General features: G+C 43.7%; 1 protein-coding gene across 1 annotated transcript in view; it reads right to left on the reverse strand.

Annotated features, from left to right (window-relative positions):
• The window catches only part of CEP120 (centrosomal protein 120), a 136,685-nt gene that overhangs the window by 42,354 nt on the left and 68,282 nt on the right, over positions 1-26,049 (reverse strand). The window contains exons 13-17 of the mRNA XM_073556586.1: positions 22,418-22,552; positions 18,745-18,834; positions 14,575-14,667; positions 4,715-4,876; positions 3,710-3,832 (exon numbers count right to left, since the gene is read on the reverse strand). Coding sequence (XP_073412687.1) covers positions 3,710-3,832; positions 4,715-4,876; positions 14,575-14,667; positions 18,745-18,834; positions 22,418-22,552 — 603 coding nt within the window. The remainder of the gene's footprint in view (positions 1-3,709; positions 3,833-4,714; positions 4,877-14,574; positions 14,668-18,744; positions 18,835-22,417; positions 22,553-26,049) is intronic.

Raw genomic sequence — 26,049 nt, forward strand, 5'->3', positions numbered from 1 at the left:
TTACTTTCCACAATGTGCATGCTTAAAGTGCAGCAATTAGTAAGATACAGTAGCCCCTATGTGATTGCATGCAATTGCTTTCCAATTACAATCAGAGTCATTATGACTAAGGGAAGAAGGGAGAAATCCATCTATTAAATGAGTCTGGGAAGCAGACTCTATAGGGAATGGATGTCTGAATCACTGTATTTCCAGTGAGGTTATCAGGGTGAAACATTTTTCTAATGACTGACTTTAAAGCACAGGTCAGGCCGGCCATTGTCTGGGCCTCCAAGGGGTTTAAAACCAAGAAAAGGTTTAACTTAATGACAATTCATACAGCACAGAAGAGACGGAGGAACACTTACCCAAAGCATAAAGCAGTTATCACTATTCACTACATTATAAATGCACATTGTACACAGGGCATTGGAACTACCAGGAAACTCTCTCTGAAGAGCAGTGTGAACATGCCTGTCTGGGTCTGCAACCAAAGATAGAACCTTAAAGGGATCAGGCAGAAATAGAAAAACAAGGCAGCTTTCTCTCATAAGCAGTGCCACACCTACTCAAGGGTTGTGTCTGGTATTGCAGATGAGCGTCACTGAAGTGGAAGAGGCTGAGCTGCAAAGCCACAAACAACTCATGGGAAGGTGTAAGTCTGCCTTGTTTTTTTTCCCAACTGATGAGAAAAAGACTCAGCGTTTTGAATGTAAATGCCTGACTCACAGTACAGGGATTGGACTGCAGAGGACAGGGGTAAAATTATTTTTTCTGATGAAGCCCCCTTCAGATTTTTTGCGGCATCTAGAAGATTGATTGTCCGGAGAAGAAAAGGTGAGCACTGCCACGAGTCCGGTGTCATGGCACCAGTAAAGCATCCTGAGACCACTCATGTTTGAGGGCTTTTCCTATAAGGGAGAGGGCAAACTAACAACTTTGTCTAAGAACACTGTTAAAAATAAAGAATGGGATCTAAACATCCTCCAAGAGCAACTTCTCCCAACCATCCAGGAGTAATTTGGTGATGAACAATGCTTCTTCCAGCATGATGGAGAACCAAGTCACAAGGCAAAAGTGATTACCAAGTGGCTCATTGAACTAAACATTGAAATTTTGGGTCCATATCCAGGAAACTCCCCAGATCTCAATCCCATTGAGAACTTGTGGTCAACCCTCAAAAAGAAGGAACAAACAAAACCACAGATGTTGTGATAGCACTGGTTAGTCAAGAATGGGTTGCCATCAGTAAGGTTTGGCCCACAACCTGATATCCAGCATGCCAAGGAGAACTGCCGGCGTCTTGACAAAAGTGAATGCTGTAAATATTGAGTATTTGCAAAACCAGTTCATGACAGGGCCGTTTGTTCCCTGATCCTGACCAGGCACATTTTCTGGTTTTATCATACCTGCGCCTTCTGTTTTAGTGTTCCCATTCAGATATTAAAATAGTTTTTTGGCTCTTTTTTCTCGATACATGGGGCTTATAAAAATGACATTAAATCTATTATTTTTTTGCAGATATCAGGAAAATATAAAGAAAAAAAAAACTAAATAAATGCTTATTTAACATTCTTTTATGACCAGAACAGACCACTATATACATTTGAAATTATGTTCCCCTTTCCATAAAAATTACTTTTATATATTTTACACTTTTTTTTGATCGGGGTGGGCCTAAACACAGCAATTCAGGACTGGTGATGTCCTTTATTTTTTAAGTTTATTTTATTTTTTCATCATGCTTTTTATCTAGCTTAATATTTTTTTCTATTATTTAGTACACTGTGCCTCAAATAAGGCTTTATAATAGAAAGCCAACTCTGTCCATGTTTCAGCGACTGACAACTAGGGCTATGATAGTGGCTGTGTTACAGACAACCCTTAGAGGTGAGCAACTTTTAACCAAATCTCTAACTATAATACCTAGATAAGACCCTATTGCGCTTTATATCCTTTTACACCCTATAAGCCCTTGTAAGACCTTTGGGGAGGCATTTGAACAGATAAATTCACTTATTTTGTTGCCGATTTCTGGGCTGGTATATTCAAATCAGTTACAGGAGAAAATCAGTCTCATCTATACATGGCAGAATGTGACTGGGTTTCCTAGGACCCATCAGCTCACGTTCTCTCCCGACACCCAGAGATCACTTGATCTTTGGGCACGGAGGAGGAAGAACAGTCAGTGTTTCCCAATCTGTATACATGGTGCTTGTTCAGCACTGTGCATGCAACAGTCGCGTAGGTAGATATGATAACAAATCATGTCTGCCTTCATCTTGTAGATTGTGAGCCCTCGCAGGCAGGGTCCTCTCTCCTTCTGTACCAGTCGTGACTTGTATTGTTTATTGTACTTTATTGTTTTATTGTTTGTATACATTGTTGTATTGGTTACTGTACTTTTTTTATTATGTATGCCCCTCCTCCTAATTAAAGCAAGTACAGCTGTAGCGCTATTATGCAGTGACATTATAGAGCGTCACTGCGGAATAGAATGGAGGCCGGACGGACGTTTATAGCCTATGGAAGGTCCTGAAGTAGTTAAATTTCATGTATTTGTCAAAAATGTTTTTTAAAAAATTATAAAATGGATAAAATTGTACTCCAGTGCCCAGAGAAACATCTAACAAATATAAAAACACGAGAGCATCAAACTTTGTGAAAACCAAAATTTTTCAGTCTCAAAACTTTTGGCAATGACTATATAGAAAAATACTAATAGATTGCATGGACTAATGAAGAACAATGTATCTGAGCAACTTCCGATGCGAGTACTACAGTGTCTACCCCACATGCTGCACATGCTCAACTACTGTGGACCATAATACTTTACAGATTAATGTTTTTTTAAATCTCGCACGTGGACTTTGAAATAAGTTGTTTCTTCTTGTCATAAACTGCCCTACATCCATGTATTTCTATATAGACAGTGTCCATTCTCAACACAAGCACTTTGATGTGGTCTGTCCGTAGTCAGTGAACAGTGGCTAATGCAATCACATTGTGCAGTAGTGATCAGCAGATCTGATTACCAGGAATATATTGTCACCATGGAAACATCATCCCAAAATCATTGACGCGACACTGGTATAACGACCGCTCTACACCGAGTATGTGAGTGTTAACAAGACATCTACTCAATGTAGTCATTGGGAAACCTCAGGCCCGCAGGCATTTTACATCCCTCAATGATCTATTTTATTAGGCTCACAGGCCGGTTTAAGAGGACTGACATGCTTAGTCCAGCAGCTGTATTTTGATGGCCCAATAATTTCTTCTTGGCCTGTAAGCACATGCACGAACAGTTCACTACTGAATGCGGAGGTGCGTGCAATGAAAGATTACGTCCTGACACCAGTGCCAACGTCAGGACGTACATTGTGGGCGGAGTTAGCGCACAATTTATACGACCCCCAAAGGATGGTATAAATATCCAAATTGCCCATTTTGCAGAAAACAGGTTCCCCGTTCCTGTCCTACGGGCTGTCAACTGCCAACTACTGTATCCAAGGTCGTCATCAGTACGGCTCTTGCCTTCAATGAAATTTTAGGAAGATAAGACCGAACACATCACCTACTAATAGACTTTGTACTTCTCATTTTTTCAAGCAGAGAGTTTAAAAAAAAAAAAAAAGGAATTTTCTTCATCAAAACAGATATTGTAAAAAGCAACAAAAAAAGTAAAAGGAACAGAAGTGAAGTAATAGGATGGACGAGTCCTTGTTACCTTTTCTAGGGTGAGAAGATTGATCTCGGACTGTAATCGGATTTCTGGTTTGCTGCTTTGCTGCTCCTTATACTGCTGAAACTCCTTGTCTAGTAATTTAAACTTCTGCTCCGCTTCTTGAAGCTAGGAGGAAAAAGCAGACAGACATTGATATAAAACCCATTAAAACTGGCTACTTAAAGAAGCAAGCTGAGGACATAGAACATGTCAGTACTCAGCCCATGAACCCTATGTTTATAGACATTAAACAGATATCAAAACAGCACTGCCACCATAAATTACAGCAGAAAAGACAAAACCAACCATGTTAAAACAAGCGCTTAGGAAACAAACGTGAAAAGTTATTTATTTCCTAGTGACACAAAAAATAAATAAATTCACAGACAAGAGATAAAATACAGAAACTGCCCTTCACTAAATCCTACTAACAGCGACAGCTTGGAAGTGCGATTTATATGTTAAAATGCATTATTTATTACAGTAAATTACAATTTTCTTTTTACATATGAGAAATTTCCTTTTAACCCTTTCTCGACAATGCGATTTTTCGTTTTTCTCTGCTTTCCTTTTTTTCCTCTCCTTCTTCCAAGGCAAGGGTTATATTTTTTATTGCTCCATCCACATAGCCGTAGGAGGGCTTGTTTTTTTTTTTTTTTTTGCGAGACGAATTTTAGTTTTGAGTCTAAAAATCTCCAATTATATCTGGCCAAATTAGCATTGTCAGCTCGGCTTGTGATCTAGTCTGCTGTGATAGCTTCAGCAGGGCGGAAGTTGACCAACAAACCTTTTGGAAACATGGAATCTAAGGCGATGCCAATCTAACCTATACTTGACCTAGATTATGTAACCTATGAACAATGGCATCGCTGTGTCTGGATACTTGTGACCATGTACTGTAGATACCTAGATAGATCACTGTGCATCCTTGTTACGCATCTACATCATAGAAAAGATTTTCATACAGTTCCTGCCCTGGGATAACAATCCAGATGATCAGTCCATTACCTGCTGCTGAAGCCGCAGCTTGTCCTCCTCCAGCTGCCGAACCTTCAACCTCTCCATCTCTATCTGATATACACAGTCTTCTCGCACTCTCCTTACGGAGTCCTGCCGCTCCTGGACACTTCGTTCACACTGTAACTGAAGTTCTGCCTTAGCCTTTTTTAACTGGAAAGTAAGGACAGCAAAAGCTTTACAGAAAAGTAGCATAATAAAGCAGCACACACGGAAACACGGCTATCGGGATTCCTTTCTCCGGTTCGTAATAGGCCCCTGAAAAAGCACTGCACCGCCGCCATCTTTCCTACGGAAACACCTCCTACAATGCAAATCCTCCACTGCTGTCAATGTGGAAGTGATGACAAAATTGCATTCAGTTTGGCTCCCAAGATACAAATATGGTTATACCAAAAGAGGAGCATTTTTAACCCCTTCCTGACATGGCTATTATCCATTTTTAGCATTTTTGTTTTTGACTCTTCATCTTCCAAGAGCCATAACTTGTTTATTTGTCCATCCAAACAGCCATATGAAAGCTTGTTGTGTTTGCAAGACGAGACATACTCGTACTTTTGAATTACACTCTTCATTTCATCACGTCAAGTACTAGAAAGCGGGAAAACATTTTTGAAGGAAGGGGAAACTGATTTTTTTTTCCTTTTTATTTACCATATGATTTTCCAATCACTGAGATAAAGTATAAAAAAAAAAAAAAAAAAAGATTTGCATGTTTGCCAAGTGGTGAAAAACAACAACTGGGAAATTTTTAAAGGAATTTTTTTTTTTTTAAAGGAATTTTTTTTTTTCTTGGGTCACCATCTTCTGAGACCCCTAACGTTTAAAATTTTTGGTCAATGGAGCTGAGTGAGGACTCATTTTTTGTGCCCTAGGCTTGTGTTTTCATTGATACCATTTTGGGGTAGATACAATGCTTTTATTTCCTTTTATTTCTTTTGCAGTATTGAGGAGTAATAACCGTAATTCAGATTTTATTTTTTTTCTGATTATGCCATTTATTGATCAGGTTAATTTTATATTTTAAAGATCCGACTTTAACGGACGTGGGGACGCCAAATGTGTGTATTTTATGCTTCATTCATTTTTAATGGGAGAAAAAGGGATTTAAACTTTTTTTCATATTTTTAGAAACATTTTTTTCCCACATTCTACTGTATTTAAAAGCCCCCTTAGCAAACTAAAAACTGCAATGATCCGATTGCTTGCACAGCAATACTACAGAACTGCTATGTATAGCAGTAATCACGCCTCCTGTGAATGCCAGCTCTGCTCCACCCATGGCAGAATATCACAGCCATCATCTTCCGGGAAAGATGCAGACTCGGCTTGCAAGCCTGCATCAAAGTCAGGGAAGTAGCAAATGACGTAACTGTACATAATATGTCAGTAAAGGGTTAAAGGGCTTTTCCATCCAAATGAGAATTTTTCTAGAGGGGAGCCATGCTGTTAAAATAATACATCAAGACATACTCAGAGCCACACTTCATTCCAACAGTCTCTACCAGGAAAGGAGATGCCACGTCACTGGTAAGTGTCACGTGAACCCTGCCCTAGTCTGTGATTCATCATTTCTACCCAAACATTTGATTTTACGGATATCGTGTGCCATTTTTATTTTAATACATATCTAATAAAAAAAATCTCTCTCTGAGTGGGGTTTGCATACACTTGACCGTTTTGTACTTTTCCCCATTGCGGATAGGTGTTGTTCTCTAAAGACAATTGTGCAGTCATCTACATTATTCTATGCAGACGCATCCACTACAAAATTTGCTACATGATGCACAAGAGACCCAATGGGCGATTTATGCTACAGTAGGTCTATCCTTCTGATTTATGCCGCCAACATATACTCAAACTGTCGTGTGAATGCAGGGGTTAGTCTCACTAATGCATTAATGGAAAACCCATCCCCAGCAGCCTCCACTGATCTGCTCCATATATTTCGACCTGCGTGGAAAGTGAAGTGTTAACACTTTCAGTGATCAGTTTAATTAATTATATCGATAGTAGAGATGATTGAATCAATTTGAAGAATCCTTATCCAGTAGCCACCTAAGTAGTCTATGGCTGCTAGTTCGCTGAGCTCCCATCTGACTCATACCTGCCGCCTCTTCTGATTAGCAGGCTTCGCACAGCATTAAGCATGTGTCATGACTCAACGATGATGTCATGCTGGGCCCACAAATCAGAAGAGATGCCAGGGATTCCAGCAGGTAGAAGAGTTCCAGCCCAGCTCCCACAGACTATCGACACGACCGCTGCTGGACTAAGATACGGCAAGTGTATTTACTTATCTTCAATTGCTGAAAACTTTTCTCATTAATTAATAGTACACAAGATATATTAAAAACTTAATTATTTTCATATCAGGTAAATCAGCTTTTTTTCTCCCCATGGTCTGATCAGTCATTCTCAATTAATGGTTAAAATGTGTCTTCAGTGAATACAGATTTCCCCACTATTGATATAGGAGATGACAATTGGTGCTCCTAAGGTTCTATGGAGCAATGTAACTGTCATTTCATAAGAATGTGTAGCAGAATGTCTGTCTACCTCTAGCTCTTCCCTCCTCACTCTCCATAGAATTTAAAAAACACCAACTGTCATCTTTTATTCAGTACTGGAAAAATCTGTCTTCACTAAATACAGATATTACACAAGAATTGAAGTGAAAGATCAGTCTATAATAATACATTTTATTTCTATAGCACCGACATATTCCGCAGCACTTTACATTTCAGAGGGGCCTTGTACAGACGATAGACATTACAGCATACCAATAATCACATAGATCATAACAGATACCAAGAGGAATGAGGGCCCTGCTCGCAAGCTTACAATCTAAGAGGAAAAAGGTAGACATGAAAGGTGGGTGGTAATTGCCCTGATTGTTTGGACCAGCCATAATGTTAAGTGTGTAACAGTACAGACACAGAGGGCTAATGGATGCATAAAGCATGTGGGAACATGATGCGGGGAACCTGGTTATGGTAAAACTTTTGGCTGTGCCACACAGGGATAGATTAGGTTAATGTGCTGAGGCGGTAGGCCAGTCTGAATAAATGCGTTTTCAGGGAACGCTTAAAATTGTAGGGATTGGGAACTAATCGTATTGACCTGGGAAGTGCATTCCAAAGAATTGGGCGCAGCGCGTGTATAGTCTTGGAGATGGGACTGGGAGGTTCTGATTATGGAGGATGCTAACCTCAGGTCATCAGCAGAATGGAGGGCGCGGGTAGGGTGGTAGACTGAAACAAAGGAGATGTATGGTGGTGCTAAGCCATGGAGAGCTTTCTGGGTGAGTGTAATAAGTTTATACTGAATTCTGGAGTGGATGGGTAGTCAGTGTAATGACTTGCACAAGGTAGAGGCGTCGGTGTAACGATTGGCGAGGAATATGATCCAGTCTAGGAAGAGAAAATAGAATTAGTCTTACCGGTAATTCGGTTTCTAGGAACCTTCCACGACAGCAGTATCGGAGGATGTCTCCCAGCCCTAATAGGGGACAGGAAATGCATAAGATGTTAAATAACCCTCCCCTTCCTATTACCTCCAGTGTTTTTTCTGTACACACTAGCATGTATCGTTACCACCAAGGTGCAGGAATCATCCGGTAGAGCATCAGGTAGGGAGGGAAATTAGTGCTGTCATGGAAGGTTCCTAGAAACCGAATTACCGGTAAGACTAATTCTATTTTCTCTAGTCACCTTCCACGACAGCACTATCGGAGAAATACCAACAACTAATTTCTTAGGGAGGGATAACAGCCTGCAGAACACATCTGCCAAACGTTAAATCCCTGTTGAAATTTAGTCTATAGGGTCTGGTGAATGTGTGGACAGACGACCAGGTGGCGGCTCTGCAAATCTGCTCTGTAGATGTGTCCCCTCTTTCTGCCCACGATGTTGCTATGGAACGAGTAGAGTGGGCCCTTAATGATGTAGGAGGGGAAACGTTCTGTGATGCGTAGGCGAGGCTGATCGCTTGCTTGATCCAATTGGCGATTGTATTTTTTGCTGCCTTTTTGCCTCTATTTCAGCCTGAAATCTGAATGAATAGGTTCTGATCAATCCTCCAACTTTCTGTCTGCTGTAGGTAGAAGAGGACGACTCTGCGGACATCTTCTACCTTCTTTCGCGTTGGAGGGATTTGGACAGAAGGAGGGTAATACGATGTCCTGGCACCTATGAAAGTTCGAGACTACCTTAGGCATGAAGTAGGGATTTAATCTCAGGATGATGCTATCCTCCATGATGGTTAAATATGGCTCCTGTATCGAAAGGGCCTGTAGTTCCCCTACGCACCTTGCGGTAGTGATTGCTACCAGGAACACGTTTTTTAGTGTCAAGTTTTTCAAAGTCGTGGAAGCCAGAGGTTCAAACGTTTCGGCCGTCAAGCTTTTGAGAACCAGGTTCAAGTCCCAGGGGGGAATCTGGCTATTGAGTCTGGTGCTGATCCTAGATGCCGATGTCATGAACTGTTTAATCCATCGATGGCTCACCAAGTCCTGATCGTAGAATGAGCTAAGGGCTGATACTTGTACCTTTAAGGTACTGGGTGTGAGACCCAGATCTAGGCCGCCCTGGAGAAACTCTAAGATCTGTGTAATCTTAAGATGGAAGGGAACTGGAGAATTTGGGGAGCATCAAGATGAAAACTTCTTCCAGACTTTCCCGTAAATGGCGTTAGTCACTGGTTTCCTACTTTTTTGTAGGGTTTGGATCACCCTGTCAGATAGGCCTTTAGCTTTTAGAATTCCAGCCTCAGTAGCCAGGCCGCCAGGTTCAGCTTGCGCGGGTCTGGGTGTAGTAGAGGGCCCTGGCGAAGGAGATTTTCCCTCTGGGGCAGAAGTATTGGAACATCCTGAGCCATGTTTTGCAGGGCTCCGTACCAGCGCCTTCCTGGCCACAAGGGAGCTATCAAGATTGTAGTAACTCGCTCTGTCCGTACTTTCTGTAGTGTTTTTGCTATCATGGGGATTGGAGGAAAGGCGTAGGCTAGATTGAAGCGCCACGGGTGGGAGAAGGCGTCTACTTCCCACGCTCCGTCGGTGGGGCTGAGGGAGAAATATGTTTCCACCTTCGCATTCTGACCGCTGGCGAACAGGTCCACCTCAGGATATCCCCATCTTGAGACCAGCGACGCAAATACTGACTGGTCCAGGCTCCATTCCCCGGGATGAACGTCCCTCCTGCTGAGGAAGTCCGCTTCCACATTGTCCACTGCCCTTAGATGCACTGCTGATATGGACAGTAGATGCTTCTCTGCCCAGGAGAAGATCCTTGCAGCCACTTGCCTTAGGTTGAAGAATTTCGTGCCTCCCTGGTGACAGATGTAGGACACCGTAGTCATATTGTCTGAGTAGACGCGTACGTGATGGTTTTGTACGAGGGTTGCTGCTGCCTTTAGTGCCTCCTCTACCGCTATTAGTTCTCTTGCATTTGAGGAGCTGGAACTGACGTCTGGGCCCCATAACCCTAGGAAGTGTGATTTCTCCACTGTCGTGCCCCAGCCTCTCTGACTGGCATCTGTGGTGATGACTTAGGGGAAGCTGATCCCATCTGACCCCCTGCTGAAGGTTCTGGTGGTTCAGCCACCATAGAAGAGAGGCTTTCACGTGGCCGGGAAGAGGGGTTCTCCTGGTCAATAGATTCCGGTGCGTCCTTGAACACCGATGAACGTAGGACTGCAGGGTCCGAGTATGGGCTTGGGCCCAGGAAACAGCTTGGATACATGCCGTCAGTGATCCCAGCATGGACATTGAGTCTCTCAGGGTCGGTGCTCTTTGGTCCCTGAACTTGGAGATCCTCTGAACCAAGTCGAGTTGCCGTTGCCTGGCTAAAAAGGATGTTCGCCTTCCCTAGTCCAGGAGAATCCCTAGGAATATTTTCCTTGTTGAGGGATGAAGGTTTGACATCTCTAGGTTGGGGATCCAACCCAAGGATTTCAGAATCTCTAGAGATTTGTCCACGTCCTGGTTCAGGCGAGACATGGACGGAGCTACTATTAGAAGGTCGTCCAGATATGGGACAATGCATATCCCCTGTTGGCGAATGAAGATTATTGCCTCCGCCATAACCTTGGTAAATACCCGAGGGGCTGATGATACCCCGAACGGTAGGACGTTGAATTGGTAGAGTTTGACCTGGGACCCCTGAGATACCGCAAACCTGAGGAATCTTCTGTGGTCTGGATGGATCGGGATGTGGTAATAGGCGTCCCTCAGATCTATTGTAGCCATCACCCAATATTGTCCTATAAGGGGGATTGCTGTCTTGACCGACTCCATCTTGAACCGCCTGTATTTTACCACTTGGTTTAAAGGTTTCAAGTTTATAATGACCCTGTGTTTTCCTGAGGGTTTTACCACTACAAAGAGGCGAGAGTAGTGGCCTTTGCCTATTTCTCGTTGTGGAACCGGGGAGATTGCTCTTGCTTGCCGAAGTGTTTTTATGTCCGACAGCAAGGATCTTTGAAGGTGTGCCTGTAGGGAGATTAGGGAGGACTCTCGAATTCCAATCTCAGTCCGTCGCGGATGGTGCGAAGAACCCACTGGTTTGAGGTTATGGACTGCCATTGCTCTATGAAATTCGAGAGTTGGCCCCCGACCGGAACACCGTCATTGCTTATCTGTGGGATTTTGTTGTTGCTGGGAGGCCAGAATATTTCTGCCTTTACCTCCCTTAGCTCCACCTGCCCGTTTTACCCTTCCCTTTGAACTCTCTCTGGGATGGCTGGTCACGGAGGAACGAAAAAAAACGTCTTTTAGGTTTCCGCAGTTCCGGTAGTGACTTCTTATCCGTGGCCTTCTCCAGGATGTCATCCAGGGCTGGGCCAAATACGTACTTCCCCTGGAACGGAATCGCACAGAGTTTCGACTTTGATGTGATGTCTCCTACCCACGATTTCAGCCACAGCGTTCTTCTGGCTGAGTTGGAGAGGACTGCCGACTTTGTTGCTACTCGAATGGATTCCGCCGAGGCATCGGCTAGGAACCCCATTGCTTTTTGTAGTAGAGGAAGAGAATCGAGAATCTCTTCTCTGGAGGTTCCTTGAGAGAGGTGGTCCTCCAGTGTACGCAGCCAGTGGAATAAGGACCTAGCTACACACGTAGAGGCTATATTAGCCTTGAGCAGGGTTGCAGAGGCATCCCAGGATTTCCTAAGCAGGCTCTCCGTTTTACGATGCATGGGATCCTTGGGTTGAGACGAGTCTTCGAAGGGAAGAGCCGTCCTTTTCGTCACTCTGGATACCTGCATGTCTACTTTCGGGACCTCCCATAGGGAGCAATCTCCCTTCAAAGGAAACCTATTCCTCAGGTCTGATGGGGTAGTGAGCCTTTTCTCGGGGAAGGCCCATTCCTGCATAACCAGATTTCGGATGTTTTCATGGATGGGGAACCCCTTTTGGTCTTTGGGTCTCAACCCCCCCAAACATTTCATCCTGAACTGAGTATTCCACCTCCGTCTCCTCTAATCCCATGGTGCCCCTTACCATGCTAACTAAGTCCCCATGTCTTCCGATGAAAAGTAGTATTTTTTGTTATCGGGCCTGGGGGGGGGGAAGTGGAACTCTTGTTTTCCCATGCATCCTCTGAGTCAGAGGCATCAATTTCGCCAGAGTCCGAGTCTGACTCCGCAGGGGGCGCTTTCCTTTTCCTAGTCGGAGGGGGTTGTGGTGTTGGGGTCTGGGCACTCGTCATCATAGAAGATTGCATTTCTTGCTTGATGAGGGTTTTTATACTGTCCAGAAGGGAGGGTTGTTCTGCACGGATTACGTAATCCGTGCAGGGCTGACATAGTTTTTTCCTGTATGTCGAGGAAAGTTTGGTACCACACACGCACTTGCGGCTTGGTTTCTTTATGGGGTCAGGGGCCTTGTCTCCCTAGAACAGAGAGAGAAGGCATACTAAGTCACCTCAACCACCTACTTACAGCAGGAGGGTGAATGCTGGGCTCTGCAGAAGCAGAACGCGAGGGCTTCTCACCGTCCATGGCCAGTCTGTCACAGTCACCAGTGCAGAAATGGCCTTACCTGGACACCCTCTGACCAGGGTCTAATTAGTCGAGTTCCTCAGCATGTTCTGTGCTCCTCCTCCTCTGGTCCACAGGCGGGGGCAATCACAATCACCCCTCCTTACAGCTACTTCCAGGCTGTCAGCGGTCATCTCCCTGGGACGCTGCTCCGCCCCCTTGAATTCCCAGCCACCGACCCCCAATGCTGCTCTCTGCATCTGTTCATTGCGGTGGGCGGGGAGGGAGGGGGGCGACAGCGCTCAACGCCCATGGGATGCCGCCCGCCATGCTGGCTGCCAGAGCGTTCCCCCGGGAACGCCGAAACTCAGAAGTACGGCGCTGCGTCACTTCCGGTGCGCTCGTGCACCGCAGTCATTGGGAAGAGGATGCCGGGGAGCTCACTGAGGACCCTGGCCGCAAGTCGCCGCCTTGCTTTACCCTGCGGAGGGGGCGCAGGAAAGGCGAGAGAGGGGTCCCGAGTCGCGCCGCAGCGGAGACGGGAGCGGCCACCTCACAGAGGAGAGAACGGAGTCCCCGACCGTCGGCCGCCCGGCTTGAGGTAAGTGATGTAGCGCTCCGGTCGCCGGCCACGGCAGCACTATTGGACCTCTCATGCCCCTATAGGGGACAGGAAAAACACTGGAGGTAATATGAAGGGGAGGGTTATTTAACCTCTTATGCATTTCCTGTCCCCTATTAGGGAGGGGAGACATCCTCCAATACTGCTGTCGTGGAAGGTGACTAGAGAAAGGAGCAAATTTCTCTGATAAAATATATTATAAAATGTTGTTTATTTACATGTGTGCTATTTATTAAATAAAAACTAAAATAATGAATACTCTAAAGAACACAGATAAAAAAAACACGAAACAAACACAAATCCAATAGTAACAGGCTATTAACCGGATAGGATCCCGTTACTACAAAGCGAATTATCACATATGTACAAGCTTACACTGTAACAGAAGGCAATCTTAATAAAACTTTTCTTGTACAGATCCAGTATGTCAACATGTCTAAAATAAATTAATGTGTCTTAGATAAGGAAATGTTTAAGGCACCAGAGTTACTTTCTGCTTTATGTCTGTAGCATAGCAAATGTCGGATTTTACCAATAGGATTGTGCCAAGAACAAAATGCAGGATATTCTCCATGACCCTGAAGATTTATGACTTCTCTACTCAATCCTCGCTAGGCGGAAAGCCTTACATTACATAGGTGAAACTATGGAAGCATGGTCATATTTTACAATATATGAGAATGGAGAACGAACATGAACAAATTATCACTGTCAACATCAAGACACAATTTACAGGTCTATTTTCCTGTATTTGCGACTGAAGTGAATAATACGTCTTTACTACAAAATCCAAAAGGACTTGTTTTTAGTTTTATTCTAAATATTGTGTGATTTCCATATCCCCCTCAGAGGTGGTCTGATACTTTACTGGTCAGGGTTCGACACCCGGCACCTCCACCAATCAGCTCTTCTTGGTGTCTGCACTACACATCGGCCTCCTATTCAAATCAATAGGTGGCAGATGTGCAGTACCCTGCTGCGACCACCATCAGAAGATGGAGCAGTTCTGCAATTGAGCGTTACTGCCGCCACCGATAACAGCTGATCGGCAGGAGTCTTGTGTGTCGGACCCTTACCTTTCAGACATTGTTGACTTATCCGAAGGACAGGTCATCAATGATAAAGTAGTGGACATCCTCTTTAATAACAAGTCAATTAACATAGACGCTCCTATTTTACACCCAAACTGTTTTCTGATAGTTAACATCTATTTATCCTTTTACTAGAAGTATAGGAAGAGATGATCAAACCTCGAGTTCGTCACTTGAAATTACAAGTTCTCTCTTTTTTAAATCTGCCAATGCTTTCTGCAGTTGTTCTTCCTGGGCCATGTAGTCAGCAACCTGGAAAAGTTTAAAATAAAAAATCAGTAATTATAATTTTTAAATTTAAATACTAAAAATGTGTAAAAACTATACTTATCTACTCCACAGTAATAAATATTACAATCATTCCAAACCAATATGAAAAAAGAAATAACATGAACAGAAGAAATTCCTCTAAAGCAGATTTTGTGTTAGTTCTTTCAAGTGAGTTTTATATATAGTTTAAAGGTAATCTGTCACCACATTTGACCTATCTAAACTATTAAATATGGGCACACAAGGTATAGACTGCTGAGAAAAGTCCTACCTGTATGCCTCATATCAGATGCCTTGCTGCTGAGAAATAATCTTTTATCACTTTATATAAATTACCTCTTCCAGGCTCTGGAGAGAATACTGCCTGGAAGATAACTCTGCCTCCAGAGATTATTTTACATGAAGGGGGAGTTACCAGTGTGAGACAAGTAACTAACATTTTCCCGGAGACCACCGCATCGCAGTAATGGATATGCGGGGGGCTCCGGGATTTCACAAAATGCCGGCTGAGCGCACCGCCTCATCCCAGCCTGCAGCAATGCGCCACTCTTGCCTCCTCCAGCAGCGACCCTGCTCCTCTGCAGCCGGTAAGGTATATCCGCATTATAAGACGCACCCCCATTTTCCCCTCCAAATTTGAGGTGAAAAAGTGCATCTTAAAATCTGAAACATACAGTATCTTCCAGGCAGTGTCCTCCCCATAACCTGGAAGAGGTTGTTTAAATTAAGTGATAAAAGTAGATTTCTCAGAAACAACTGATACGAGACACACAGGTAGGACTTTTCTCAGCAGTTTATACCCTGTATGCCCATATTAATAGTTTAGATAGAAATCTGTCACCACATTTGACCTCTTTTTTACGGTTGAAAATAGTCCATCGAGTTCAACCTATACCCTAACCCAGGGGTGGGGAATCTTTTTTTCTACCATTTGAATATTAATACCAATCTTCAGTGGCCGTACAAACTGCGTGCTAACAGCGTCCACAAAGTACGTGCTGACGCTGGCACTGGTGTCAGTACATAATCTTTCATGGCATGCACCTCTGCCTTCAGTAGTGAACAATTATAAAAACTTAATTCCAGCTCACCCAGTTGCTCTATGCTAATCCACCTGGGGCTCAGACACCGTGTCATGAGTAAGACTGCTTAGTGAAGTCGAAACGTGTCGACTGGGTCATGTTGACCATGAAAACTTTCTTTTGTATGCACTATAATTTCTTTTGAAGAATAAAAAGAAAAGGAAAATCTAGTCCTGTTGAGCCGGACTCCAATTTTTTCTATTATCCATCAGTAGTGGACACTGGGTGCGAAATGCTCGAAGAGCAAAAAGGAACTATTGTGCCGGCTGACGTCAAAATATAGCTGCTGTACAAAGCAAGGCGGTCCCAGTCTGCCATGGGTTGGATAAAAGGTAATCGAGGGCCATAAACAGCCCGTAGGCGTGAGGCTCCCTATCCCTGCTGTAACCAATGAGGCAAATGCCAATTGCTCCATGTTAGGGGGAAAAATTCTTTCCCAACTACACATACAGCAATCAGTCCAGTTTTCTGGATAGCTCAAGACACAAAAAAAAAGGGGGGGGGGAGGGTATAACCTATCTCTATGTCAACATGTTTTGTATCTGTCTAACAGCGGCGATACATGTAGCAGTGGGGACTCGAACACATGAGATACTTGGTGCATACCTGAGCACCCTAGGCAAAGGAGTAAAACACTTGTGCTCATCACTAGTTATGACAAGTTAGCTTCCATTCATTTGCATATCATTAATGTGTCTGTCTAACCTGTAATTTTAATAAACCCATTACTTTTCCTTCTTGGTGTCGGAATTTCAATGTTGAGGAAACAGTGAGTGTGTATACATACAGTATAAATCTATCTATATACAACGACGATAGATAAATTTAGAATATTTCAGGTATCAGTTTTTCTGTAATATAAAATCTGGTCCAAGTCTGCACGATCAGTCATTTTTTGGTCTGGCATCTGATAAACTTTGTTATAATTAAAAGAGGATCAATCACTTATTTTGATGCATTGGTCTTAGTAACTAATAGTAACGCTGCTAATGAAGCTTCTTCTCTGAGCTTCCTAGGAATACATCGTTACCACACCTGGTCACGCTTACATCATCCAATCAGTGCTGCCAGTATCACACCGTGTAAGAACACGCCTCTGATCTGAGGAATGGTAACACCCAGGCTGTGTCTCGTAGTTTCAGTAGGATCAGTGTTTTATCAGCAGACTACCTCTGCCTGGCTACCGTAGGTCTGAAGTACCACAGTGAGGCTAATCTGAAGAACCCCAACCCCACCACTGATTAGCATCTTACTGATAATGTACAGAGCACACAGTAAGCACAGGGGCGAGCAGGGAAATACTCAGCTCAGCAGGGATCCTATCTAAACTACCCCAATTAGTGATACATGGTTGGAATCATCGCTTCTCGGCCATTTGGTTAATATCAAGTGGAGTACATTTTGAAGAGAAAGCTAAGAGAGCAGGTAGCCCTAGAAGACTGGGTTTGGTGCACCTGCTAGTAAGCCGGGTGGCTTATATAGTCATCTGGTGGAAAGCTTGGCCCCCCAGGATAGACGCCATTAGGCAGATGAAGATGGAAAGCCCAATGTGCCCCAGGAGTGCTAACCTGGGTTTCCTTAATACACTGGGATTGGGAACCCCACATTAATTTTGGCACTTTATACTAACACTTCACATATTTCCTTGGGGCTTCTGACCTTTGGAAGGAGAGTTTTTATTAATAATAATAATATTTATTTTTATATAGCGCTAACATATTCTGCAGCGCTTTACAGTATGCACACATTATCATCACTGTCCCCGATGGGGCTCACAGTCTAAATTCATCAGTATGTTTTTGGAGTGTGGGAGGAAACCGGAGAACCTGGAGGAAACCGACGCAAATATGGGGAGAACCTACAAAGTCCTTGCAGATGTTATCCTTGGTAGGATTTGAACCCAGGACTCCAGCGCTGCAAGGCTGCAGTGCTAACCACTGAGCCACCGTGCTGCCCACAGGCCCGCTCAGTATTACACTGCAAAACTTTCACTATTTAGTTTTATATTTGTTTTTATGATGAGTCACCCTTTGCATGTGTGTCCACTTGTCACTAGGATTTTGAGTTCCCTTACTGGACCCTCTCTTGGCAGGTCTAGTGGGAGAGCGTGAGGTCATCAGGTCCTGCTCCTAATATTGGGTCACCTTTGGCTTCCGCTAGGGGAGGCCATATGTCCATGACCCTTGCTGTGGCCTTCTATCTCGGAGGGACGGGGAACGGTTTGGGGACCCTTCTCCTTTTGAACAGGGTTTTAAGACACTAGCATCCAATTGCACTTTTTTGTGGCACTATTTTACGCGCACACTGGTTAAAGCACGAATTCAAGCTTTCTAAAAATAGCTGGAATCAGGCTTTCTTGCAATATAATATGCTGCTCTCAGATTCCATTGTACAAACCTGCTGACAGATTTCATGTAGCAGGAGGAGTAACCTGCTAGGATCTGTGAAAACACCAATCAGCAGGAGCCAGCTGTATATATATCAGTCAGGCGTCTACAGCGGACTGCACTGGTCCAGAGATTGTACTGTGTGATCAGCTCGATGACATGGAGCTCAAAGTGACACATGCTCGTGAAGGATATGTACGCCACCTAGCGCTTAGGGGTTAAGTTACCATCAGTGCTACAGAAAAATATATGTTGCTGATCAACAAGAAAGAAGTTGCAGATCCCAAAGGGTAGTACAGGCACTGCAGATTCCCAATAATCTTTAGTGGTAATCAGCAATGCTGTGAAAAGATATACCATACACAATTACTAAGAGTTGGAGAAAAAATTGTGGCACTGGACAGGGAAGACGCACCTTCTAAGCTCAAAACAGATGCTGTCAATGCGGTACCAAGTGCTGGTAAGCTCCGAACACTGCTTTATAAGCATATGCCAACCTTTTAACACACGCCATTTAAAAAGAGGTTACCTCCTGATATAACACAATGAAGCCTAAATATTTAACATAAAAGTTTGTCAGCAAGGCTTACCTTTTTCTTTACCAATGCTTCCCTTTCTTGCTCTCTCTTTTTCCATTCCTCTACAAGGACTTGCAAGTGAGCCAATTCTTTCTTTTTCAACTGTCCATGACAAATATGAAAACCAAACGTAGTTTTGAATATTTTTTGAATGAATCAAGAAGAAAAAAGTAATACCAAGCAATATAATAATGAAAAATCACAACGAATGTCAAACATACAAAGTTACATTACGTCTCTGCAGTAATGGCATCCTCTTTTAGTACTGAAGGAGGATTAATTGTGCTCTAGTAACATATCTCAAGGGTGTCAAGTAGAGTGAAGATGATTAGGGGTCCAAACAAACAGATTCTCCAGGAAGCAATTCAAATTGACCACTGTCACTTATTTCGGGCAGCAACCAGTTTTAAAACATGGATTGCAGCCTAATGAAACGTTTCTCGATATACCGTATGTTTTTATTGTCAGGTTGAGGAGCAGCATGGAACAAGCATCAATTACAGTGGAACGTAAAACTTCATAATGAATACTGTTACATATCAGACATGTTATAAGATGTCCCTGTTTATTCTGCTTCCCAGCTAAAAGACGAGAAAATATCTGCTTCTAATGAGTTAATCTGTAAAAGGACAAAATAGCAGTTTATAGAGTTAATTTGCTAAAAGGAGAGCACAGTTGTGTGGCGTCCGTCTGCGGTCTGGGCTGCGGCCAGCCAACACCCCGAGAAACACTGATACCCTTTACCCCTATACAGGGATCTGGATTTATAGCAGAGCCCAGGAGGTGCTGTCTGAATAGGAGCAGTGGCCAGAGCAGGACGGTCGCCAGAAAGGTGTTCCAAAAACAAGACAAAAACGTAGTGGCATCCGGGTCTAAACCAGTCAGGCAGCAAGGTACAAAAACAGTAGACAGTAGCAGAGTCAGATTCAGGCCAAGGTCAGAGTTATAAACCAGGAGGGCAGCAGAGGTACAGAATCGTTAGGCAGAAGCAGAGTCAGAAGTCCAGGCCAAGGTCAGAGTCAGTCAGCTATAGCAATTCACACAGTAACACGCAGGGGAACCAAGAATATATCCGGCGGCTTGCAAGCCCAGTCCCAAGGTATTTGAGGGATCAGGTCATCCCTCACAGGCTCCCGGGCTGATGATGTCATCAGGACCGCCCCCAGGACCAGACCTGATGACGATGCACCAACCCCTTCATGACTGACAGAGGAGCGGAGTCTGCGTCCACCAGACGCCTGCGCAGAAGCCCTTTCACTGTTGCCGCCATCACTCGGGCGCGAGCCACGGCGCCTCCTAGTGGCTGAGGGCGGGACAGCAGGCCCTGAATTCGACGACGACATGTCAGTCCGGCGCCTCCTGGTAGCCGAGGCCTGGACAGCAGGCCCTGAGCCCGAGGGTGGCGTGACAGTCCGTCGCCTCCTAGTGGCTGAGGGCGGAACAGCAGGCCCCGAGTCTGACGGCGACGTGACAAGTTGCTTGTAAAGGTTTAATCTCAGTCTCTTGCCATATATTGTACAGAGCCAGCTGCCAGAGGTTGACTTTCTTTTGGACTTATTGAGAACCTAAATACTCTAAAAGAAACTGGTCAGCTGTGTTCAGCAGCTAGAACCATGAGAATAATGAATCTAATTGGAAATATCTATGCTTTACTCTAAGAAAAAATAATTTAATAACAGCGAGGACTGGAGAAACAGAGGAGACTAGTCATGGAGGCTGTAACCAGCCAGCCTCTCAATTTCATTTGGAGGAGACTGATGCAGGGACCAAATCTGTCTATCAGATCACACTAGTGGCTGGGTGAAAAATGAGAATATAAAACCTGTCGCAATGAGATAGCTCACATAGTTGGGGGTCAATTCTGGTCTGATCGTGCATCCATTGTTCCTCCAACCTCAAAAAAATAAACATCTACTACAAAATTATCACTTCAACTTTATAACAGATTTATTGATTACAGAAAAATATGTAATGCTGGAAACCATATATTTAAGACAAAGTTATATAAAAAAAAAAAAAAAAAAAAAAAAAAAAAAAGGCAAAAGGGATCCTTTCATGTACGACAATGCCACTGACATGTAGATATAGGGTTATTCTGCAGGATAATACAGTTATGAAGGTGCCCAGCCGCTATGCTGAAAATGCTGAACCCCTCGCAAGAAAATGAACTTTATTTACACTTAGAGCCGACGGCTTTCAGTCATGCCGGTGTTGCTTCAGCTATTGCTCATTGTAAGCACACCCTGGCACTTTGAGTAACAGCCAACTCCGCAGTGCATCAGTATAACGCCAGCTACCCCTGAAAGCGCCGGGTGTGCTAATAGCCGCCATTCACAGTATATTATAGCGTAGTATAGTAAGCGATGATTGAAGCCACGCCAGCACTCTTGCATGACTGAAAGCCAGCAGCTCCGTGGGAAAAAATTATTCATTTTCTGCCAGGTGCCGCACTTTCAGGACACCGACTGGACACTTTCATAACGCTATTAAATTTCAGCTTAACGGCATTAAGGGATATGACAGGTTTCCTTTAAATATACTTTTCCCCTTCATTAGCAGCATATTACCAACCTAATATGCTGTTTAGACAGGCATGGAAAAATATTTAATAACTACAACCATGCCAGATTAAAGGAATGTTCTAAGTAGTATTTAATAAAAGGCAAGTTTACATTGATACAAAGAATCTCATGAACAGTACAAGATTCCTGCCAACAATATATATATATATATATATATATATATATATATATATATATATATATATATATGTTATTGCTAGAAATCATGATAAAAGTATGTTGGCATATAATCATTATTGTACAGTCGCTGTATGAGAACTCCGGATATATGACTGAAAGGGTAAGACTGGAAATAATTTATACACAAAACATGAGAGGTCATGTCTAGTCCAAAAGCAATATAACTGCTGCCCTAATCAGCCTCTTGCATGCTTCTCTTACAAAGTCATGCTTAGAGGAAAATGAAAAATTAATTTTCGTATACAGTAACTAGTTTTCGTACATGGCTTTAAAAGGGGTCCATGGTGGTGTTATAATTAAAAAAAAAAAAACACAAACAGGTAATAAGCTCCCCAAGGGTTCTTTGCACAATTACCAGCATCTCCCGCGCTTTTTACTCCAGCTTGAGTCTTGCTGCATGCTCAAGTCACTTTCTGTGCCCTGCAGTAAAACTATCAGACTGACCATGCAGAACCTATTTACAAATGAGTATATAGCAGGACTAAAAGCTGGAGAAAATAAGGCAGTTGTGCTCAGTCAGTAAAGCAGAAGTGTTCATTCTCTCCAGTCATAGCCCTGCTCTGTGGCTGAAAGAGCAGATCAAGTATGTTTGTCCGTGATGCTGTTCATCAGATTGTTGAGACAGGTCTCGATCAGTGTTTCTACATGCTGCAACCTTCCCTGACATGTGACTAGGACGTATTGTAGTTTGAAATGTGTGATGGTGGCCATTTTTATCACATTCTCGGAGAACACTTTTTAAATAGGCTAGGTTGGGCAACTCTGCTTCAGGTAATAACTGTGTTTTTGGCTTAGGCCTTGATAACTTCAAGCAACTTGGTTTGAAAAATTAAATATAGAAAGAAAGACAGGCACATATGGATGAGTGACCACATAACATTATTTTTAAAATCATTCACTAGTGAGACCTAGACACTGCATACTTGACTTGTAAAAACTTCTTCCTGGATTTCCTTCCACATTTCCAGCTCAAGGGCTGCTTTGTACTCAAGAGTTTCACGTGGCTCAGGAGCATGTTTTGGAGAAGGTGACAGCTGGGGTTTCGGAGGTGCCGAATTCTGGAGATTTATGAAAATTAAAGAATATTAAATATGACTGACATCATAGGAAGGACAAGAAACTTCAGAACAGAAAACAAAAGCTGCACATTTAGAACAATTAGAACATGTTAGGTCTCATTGACATCATATCTAAGACTACTGTGAGACATAAAAGTCTGGCAAAACGTATGCCTTAAACTTATGTCCACTGACTCCCAATGTAAAAAACATAGGCCCCGATTCATCAAGACTGAATCATAGAATCATAGAATCGTAGAGTTGGAAGGGACCTCCTGGGCCATCTGGTCCAACCTCCTGCTCAAAGCAGGATTCGCTAAATCATACCAGACAGATATCTGTCCAGCCTCTGTTTGAAGACTTCTATTGAAGGAGAACTCACCACCTCTCGTGGCCACCTGTTCCACTCATTGATCACTGTCAAAAAGTTTTTTCTAATATCTAATCTGTGCCTCCTCCCATTCAGTTTCATCCCATTGCTTCTAGTCTTTCCTTGTGCAAATGAGAATAAAGATGATCCTTCTGCAATGTGACATCCCTTGAGATATTTGTAGACAGTTATTAAGTCTTCTCTTTGGCAAGCTAAACATTCCCAAATCCTGCAACCTTTCCTCATAAGACAGGGTTTGCAGACCGGTCACCATTCTGGTCGCTCTTTTCTGAACTTGCTCCAGTTTGTTGATGTCTTTTTTAAAATATGGCGCCCAAAACCAAAGAGGATTAGAGGGCAATAATGACTTCAAGTGATCTAAACTGTATGCTTCTGTTAATACATCCTAGAATTGCATTTGCCTTTTTTGCTGCTGCATCACACTGTTGACTCATATTCAGTCTGTGATCTATTAGTATACCCAATTCTTTTTCACACTGGTGAGAACAACGCTGGTCTTGATGAGGGGTGTGTTGGAGTCGGAACCTGCTCACTGGAACCTTCAATATGCCATCAGCATGCTTTGCCACAACAAAGGTTGCAAAGGTAGAGATAGATGAGCGAAACCGAATAGCAAAGTTCGGCAACCAAGGAACACCAGGAAGTTCCTGTGACTGTTTGGGTTCGGCACACTGAACACCGGGTTTTTCTTGCACTGTCATGTGCATGACAGCGCGGCAAACACTGCTTCTAATCTAAATCGGCAGTAAAATCATTACCGCCGGTCACAGTTGTAGTTACCACACTGTCAAATGACAGCGTAAGCCCGGTCACTGGCGTCAGCTGATGGGACTACTACTCCCATCTGCTTATGCCTGCTGCCACTAACAACAACGAGAGCAGGAGCGGCTGATGGGAGTATTTATCACCTGGCGCCTGCAATCTACATTAAAAAAAAACTGCGTGGATTCCCCTGCATTTTTGATACACAGCCAGGCAAAATTCATAGCTGGGAGATGCAACCCTCAGCTGTAACCTTTAGCAAGGCAGGTTATCAAGAATAAAGGGGTCTGGCGCTTTGTCCTGCTCTTCCCACTTGCCCTGTGGCGGTGGCAAGAGGGGTTCATATTTGTGGGGTTTATGTCACCTTAGAATTGTCCGGTGAGGACAAGCCCACGGCTTAGTAATGGAGAAGCGTCTATAAGACACCTATCCATTACTAATCCTATCGTTATATTGTAAATAAAGACACAGCCAGAATAAAGTCCTTTATTTGAAATAAAAAAAAACACACTTTATTTAAAAGTAAGTTATACTCACCTAACGTCCATTCCATTGAAGCACTCGTCTTCTGTAATAAAACAAAAATAATAAACAACCATATTCCTCAACTGTCCATCGTTCTGTCCCATGCTGTAATACATGACTGGGGATAAAACAGTTTTCAACCTGAACGTTGCCAAGATGTGAACGTCCAGGCTGAGAACCACTGGAGAATGAGCTACTGCGAGCTCAGCCTCAGTGAGTAGGGGTGATGTCATCGAGGTCACTGAGGCTGCGTTCCCAGCCGGGTCAATGAACTGTGGTGACCTCAGTGAGATCACTGCACGCAGTGAGAAAAAGCCTCACGGCGAAGCGGTGAGTTCACTGGGAAAAAAATTCTCAAGGTGAACTTAACCCACTGCAAAGTGAGACTCTTTCTCATTGTACTAGCGCTGATCACTGCAGTTCAGGGGCTCAACTGGCAACGTAGACTCCGTGACCTATGGTAACCTCAATGACATCACCGTTAGTCAATGACGCTGCGATCACAGAAGATCATTCATCAGTGGTTCTCAGCCTGGACGGTTGCATTTTGACACCGTCCAGATTGAAAACGGTTTATCCCCAGACATGGATTTCTGCATGGGATAGAACAACGGACAGGTGAGGAATGTGGAAGTTTTTTATTTTTGTTTTATTACAGGGGCTTCAGTGAAATGGGCGATGGTGCGAGTATGGTTTAATTTAGAATCATTAGAAAGGAGTCTGTGTCATTCTTTCAATTAAAATACTTTATTCTGGGTGGTGAGTGTGTGTGCATCTTATTGACGCCTCTCCATTGTTAACCCGTGGGCTTGATGTCACCAGACAATACAAAGAGGACATCAACTCCACAAATATGAACTCCACTTGCCATCGACACAGGGCAAGTGGTAAGAGCCAGGAAAAGCACCAGAATTGGCGCATCTAATACATGTGCCTTTTCTGGGCAGCTGTGGCCTATTTTTAGCCTGGGGGGAAAATACCCATAGCCCCATATCTGCCTGAGAATACCAGCCTCCAGTTGTCTGCTTTAGCTAGGTTGGTTGTCAAAAATGGGGGGGGCCTTGCCGTTTTTTTTTTTTTTTAATTATTTAAAATAATAAAAAAAATTGGGAGTGAGGACAACTTTATTCTTGAAAAAACAGCCTTGCTAGAGCCGACAGCTGGTGGTTGCAGCCCGCAGATGTGATTTTTTAAAATATATTTAGAGCGCGGGCTGATGAATACTCCCATCAGCCACCGCCTGCTCTCGCTGTTAGTAGCGGAAAGCGTAGGCTGATGGCTGCAGTAGTCCCATCAGCTGACACCAATGACCGGACGTAAACCTTTTACCTCCAAACACAGCTTTGGACTCAAGCTGTCATTTGACAGCGTGGGAACCCCGGCTCTGCGACCGGTGGTAATGATTAAATCGCCGATCATAAGCAGTGTTTGCTGCGCTGTCATGCACATGACAGCGTGGCAAACACTGGACGCTGGGTCCCCCATTCAAGTGAATGAGGTCCGGGTTCGAGTCTGGGTACTGCTCTGGTACTGCAAACCTCCTTCCATCAGCAAGGGCATAGAAAAAGAAACGTGGATGGGTCCTTCAGCATGATAATGATCCCAAACACACTGCCAGGGCAACGAAGGAGTGGCTTCGTAAGAAGCATATGAAGGTCCTGGAGTGGCCTAGCCAGTATCCAGATCTCAACCACACAGAAAAGCTTTGGAGGGATTTGAAAGTCCGTGTTGCCTAGCGACAGGCGCAAAACATCACTACTCTAGAGGAGATCTGCATGGAGGAATGGGCCAGCATACCACCAACAGTGTGTGCCAACCT

This window comes from Dendrobates tinctorius, unplaced genomic scaffold (genome assembly GCF_039654945.1).
Source record: "Dendrobates tinctorius isolate UK_male_01 unplaced genomic scaffold, ASM3965494v1 ptg000003l, whole genome shotgun sequence".
NCBI lineage: Eukaryota > Metazoa > Chordata > Amphibia > Anura > Dendrobatidae > Dendrobates > Dendrobates tinctorius.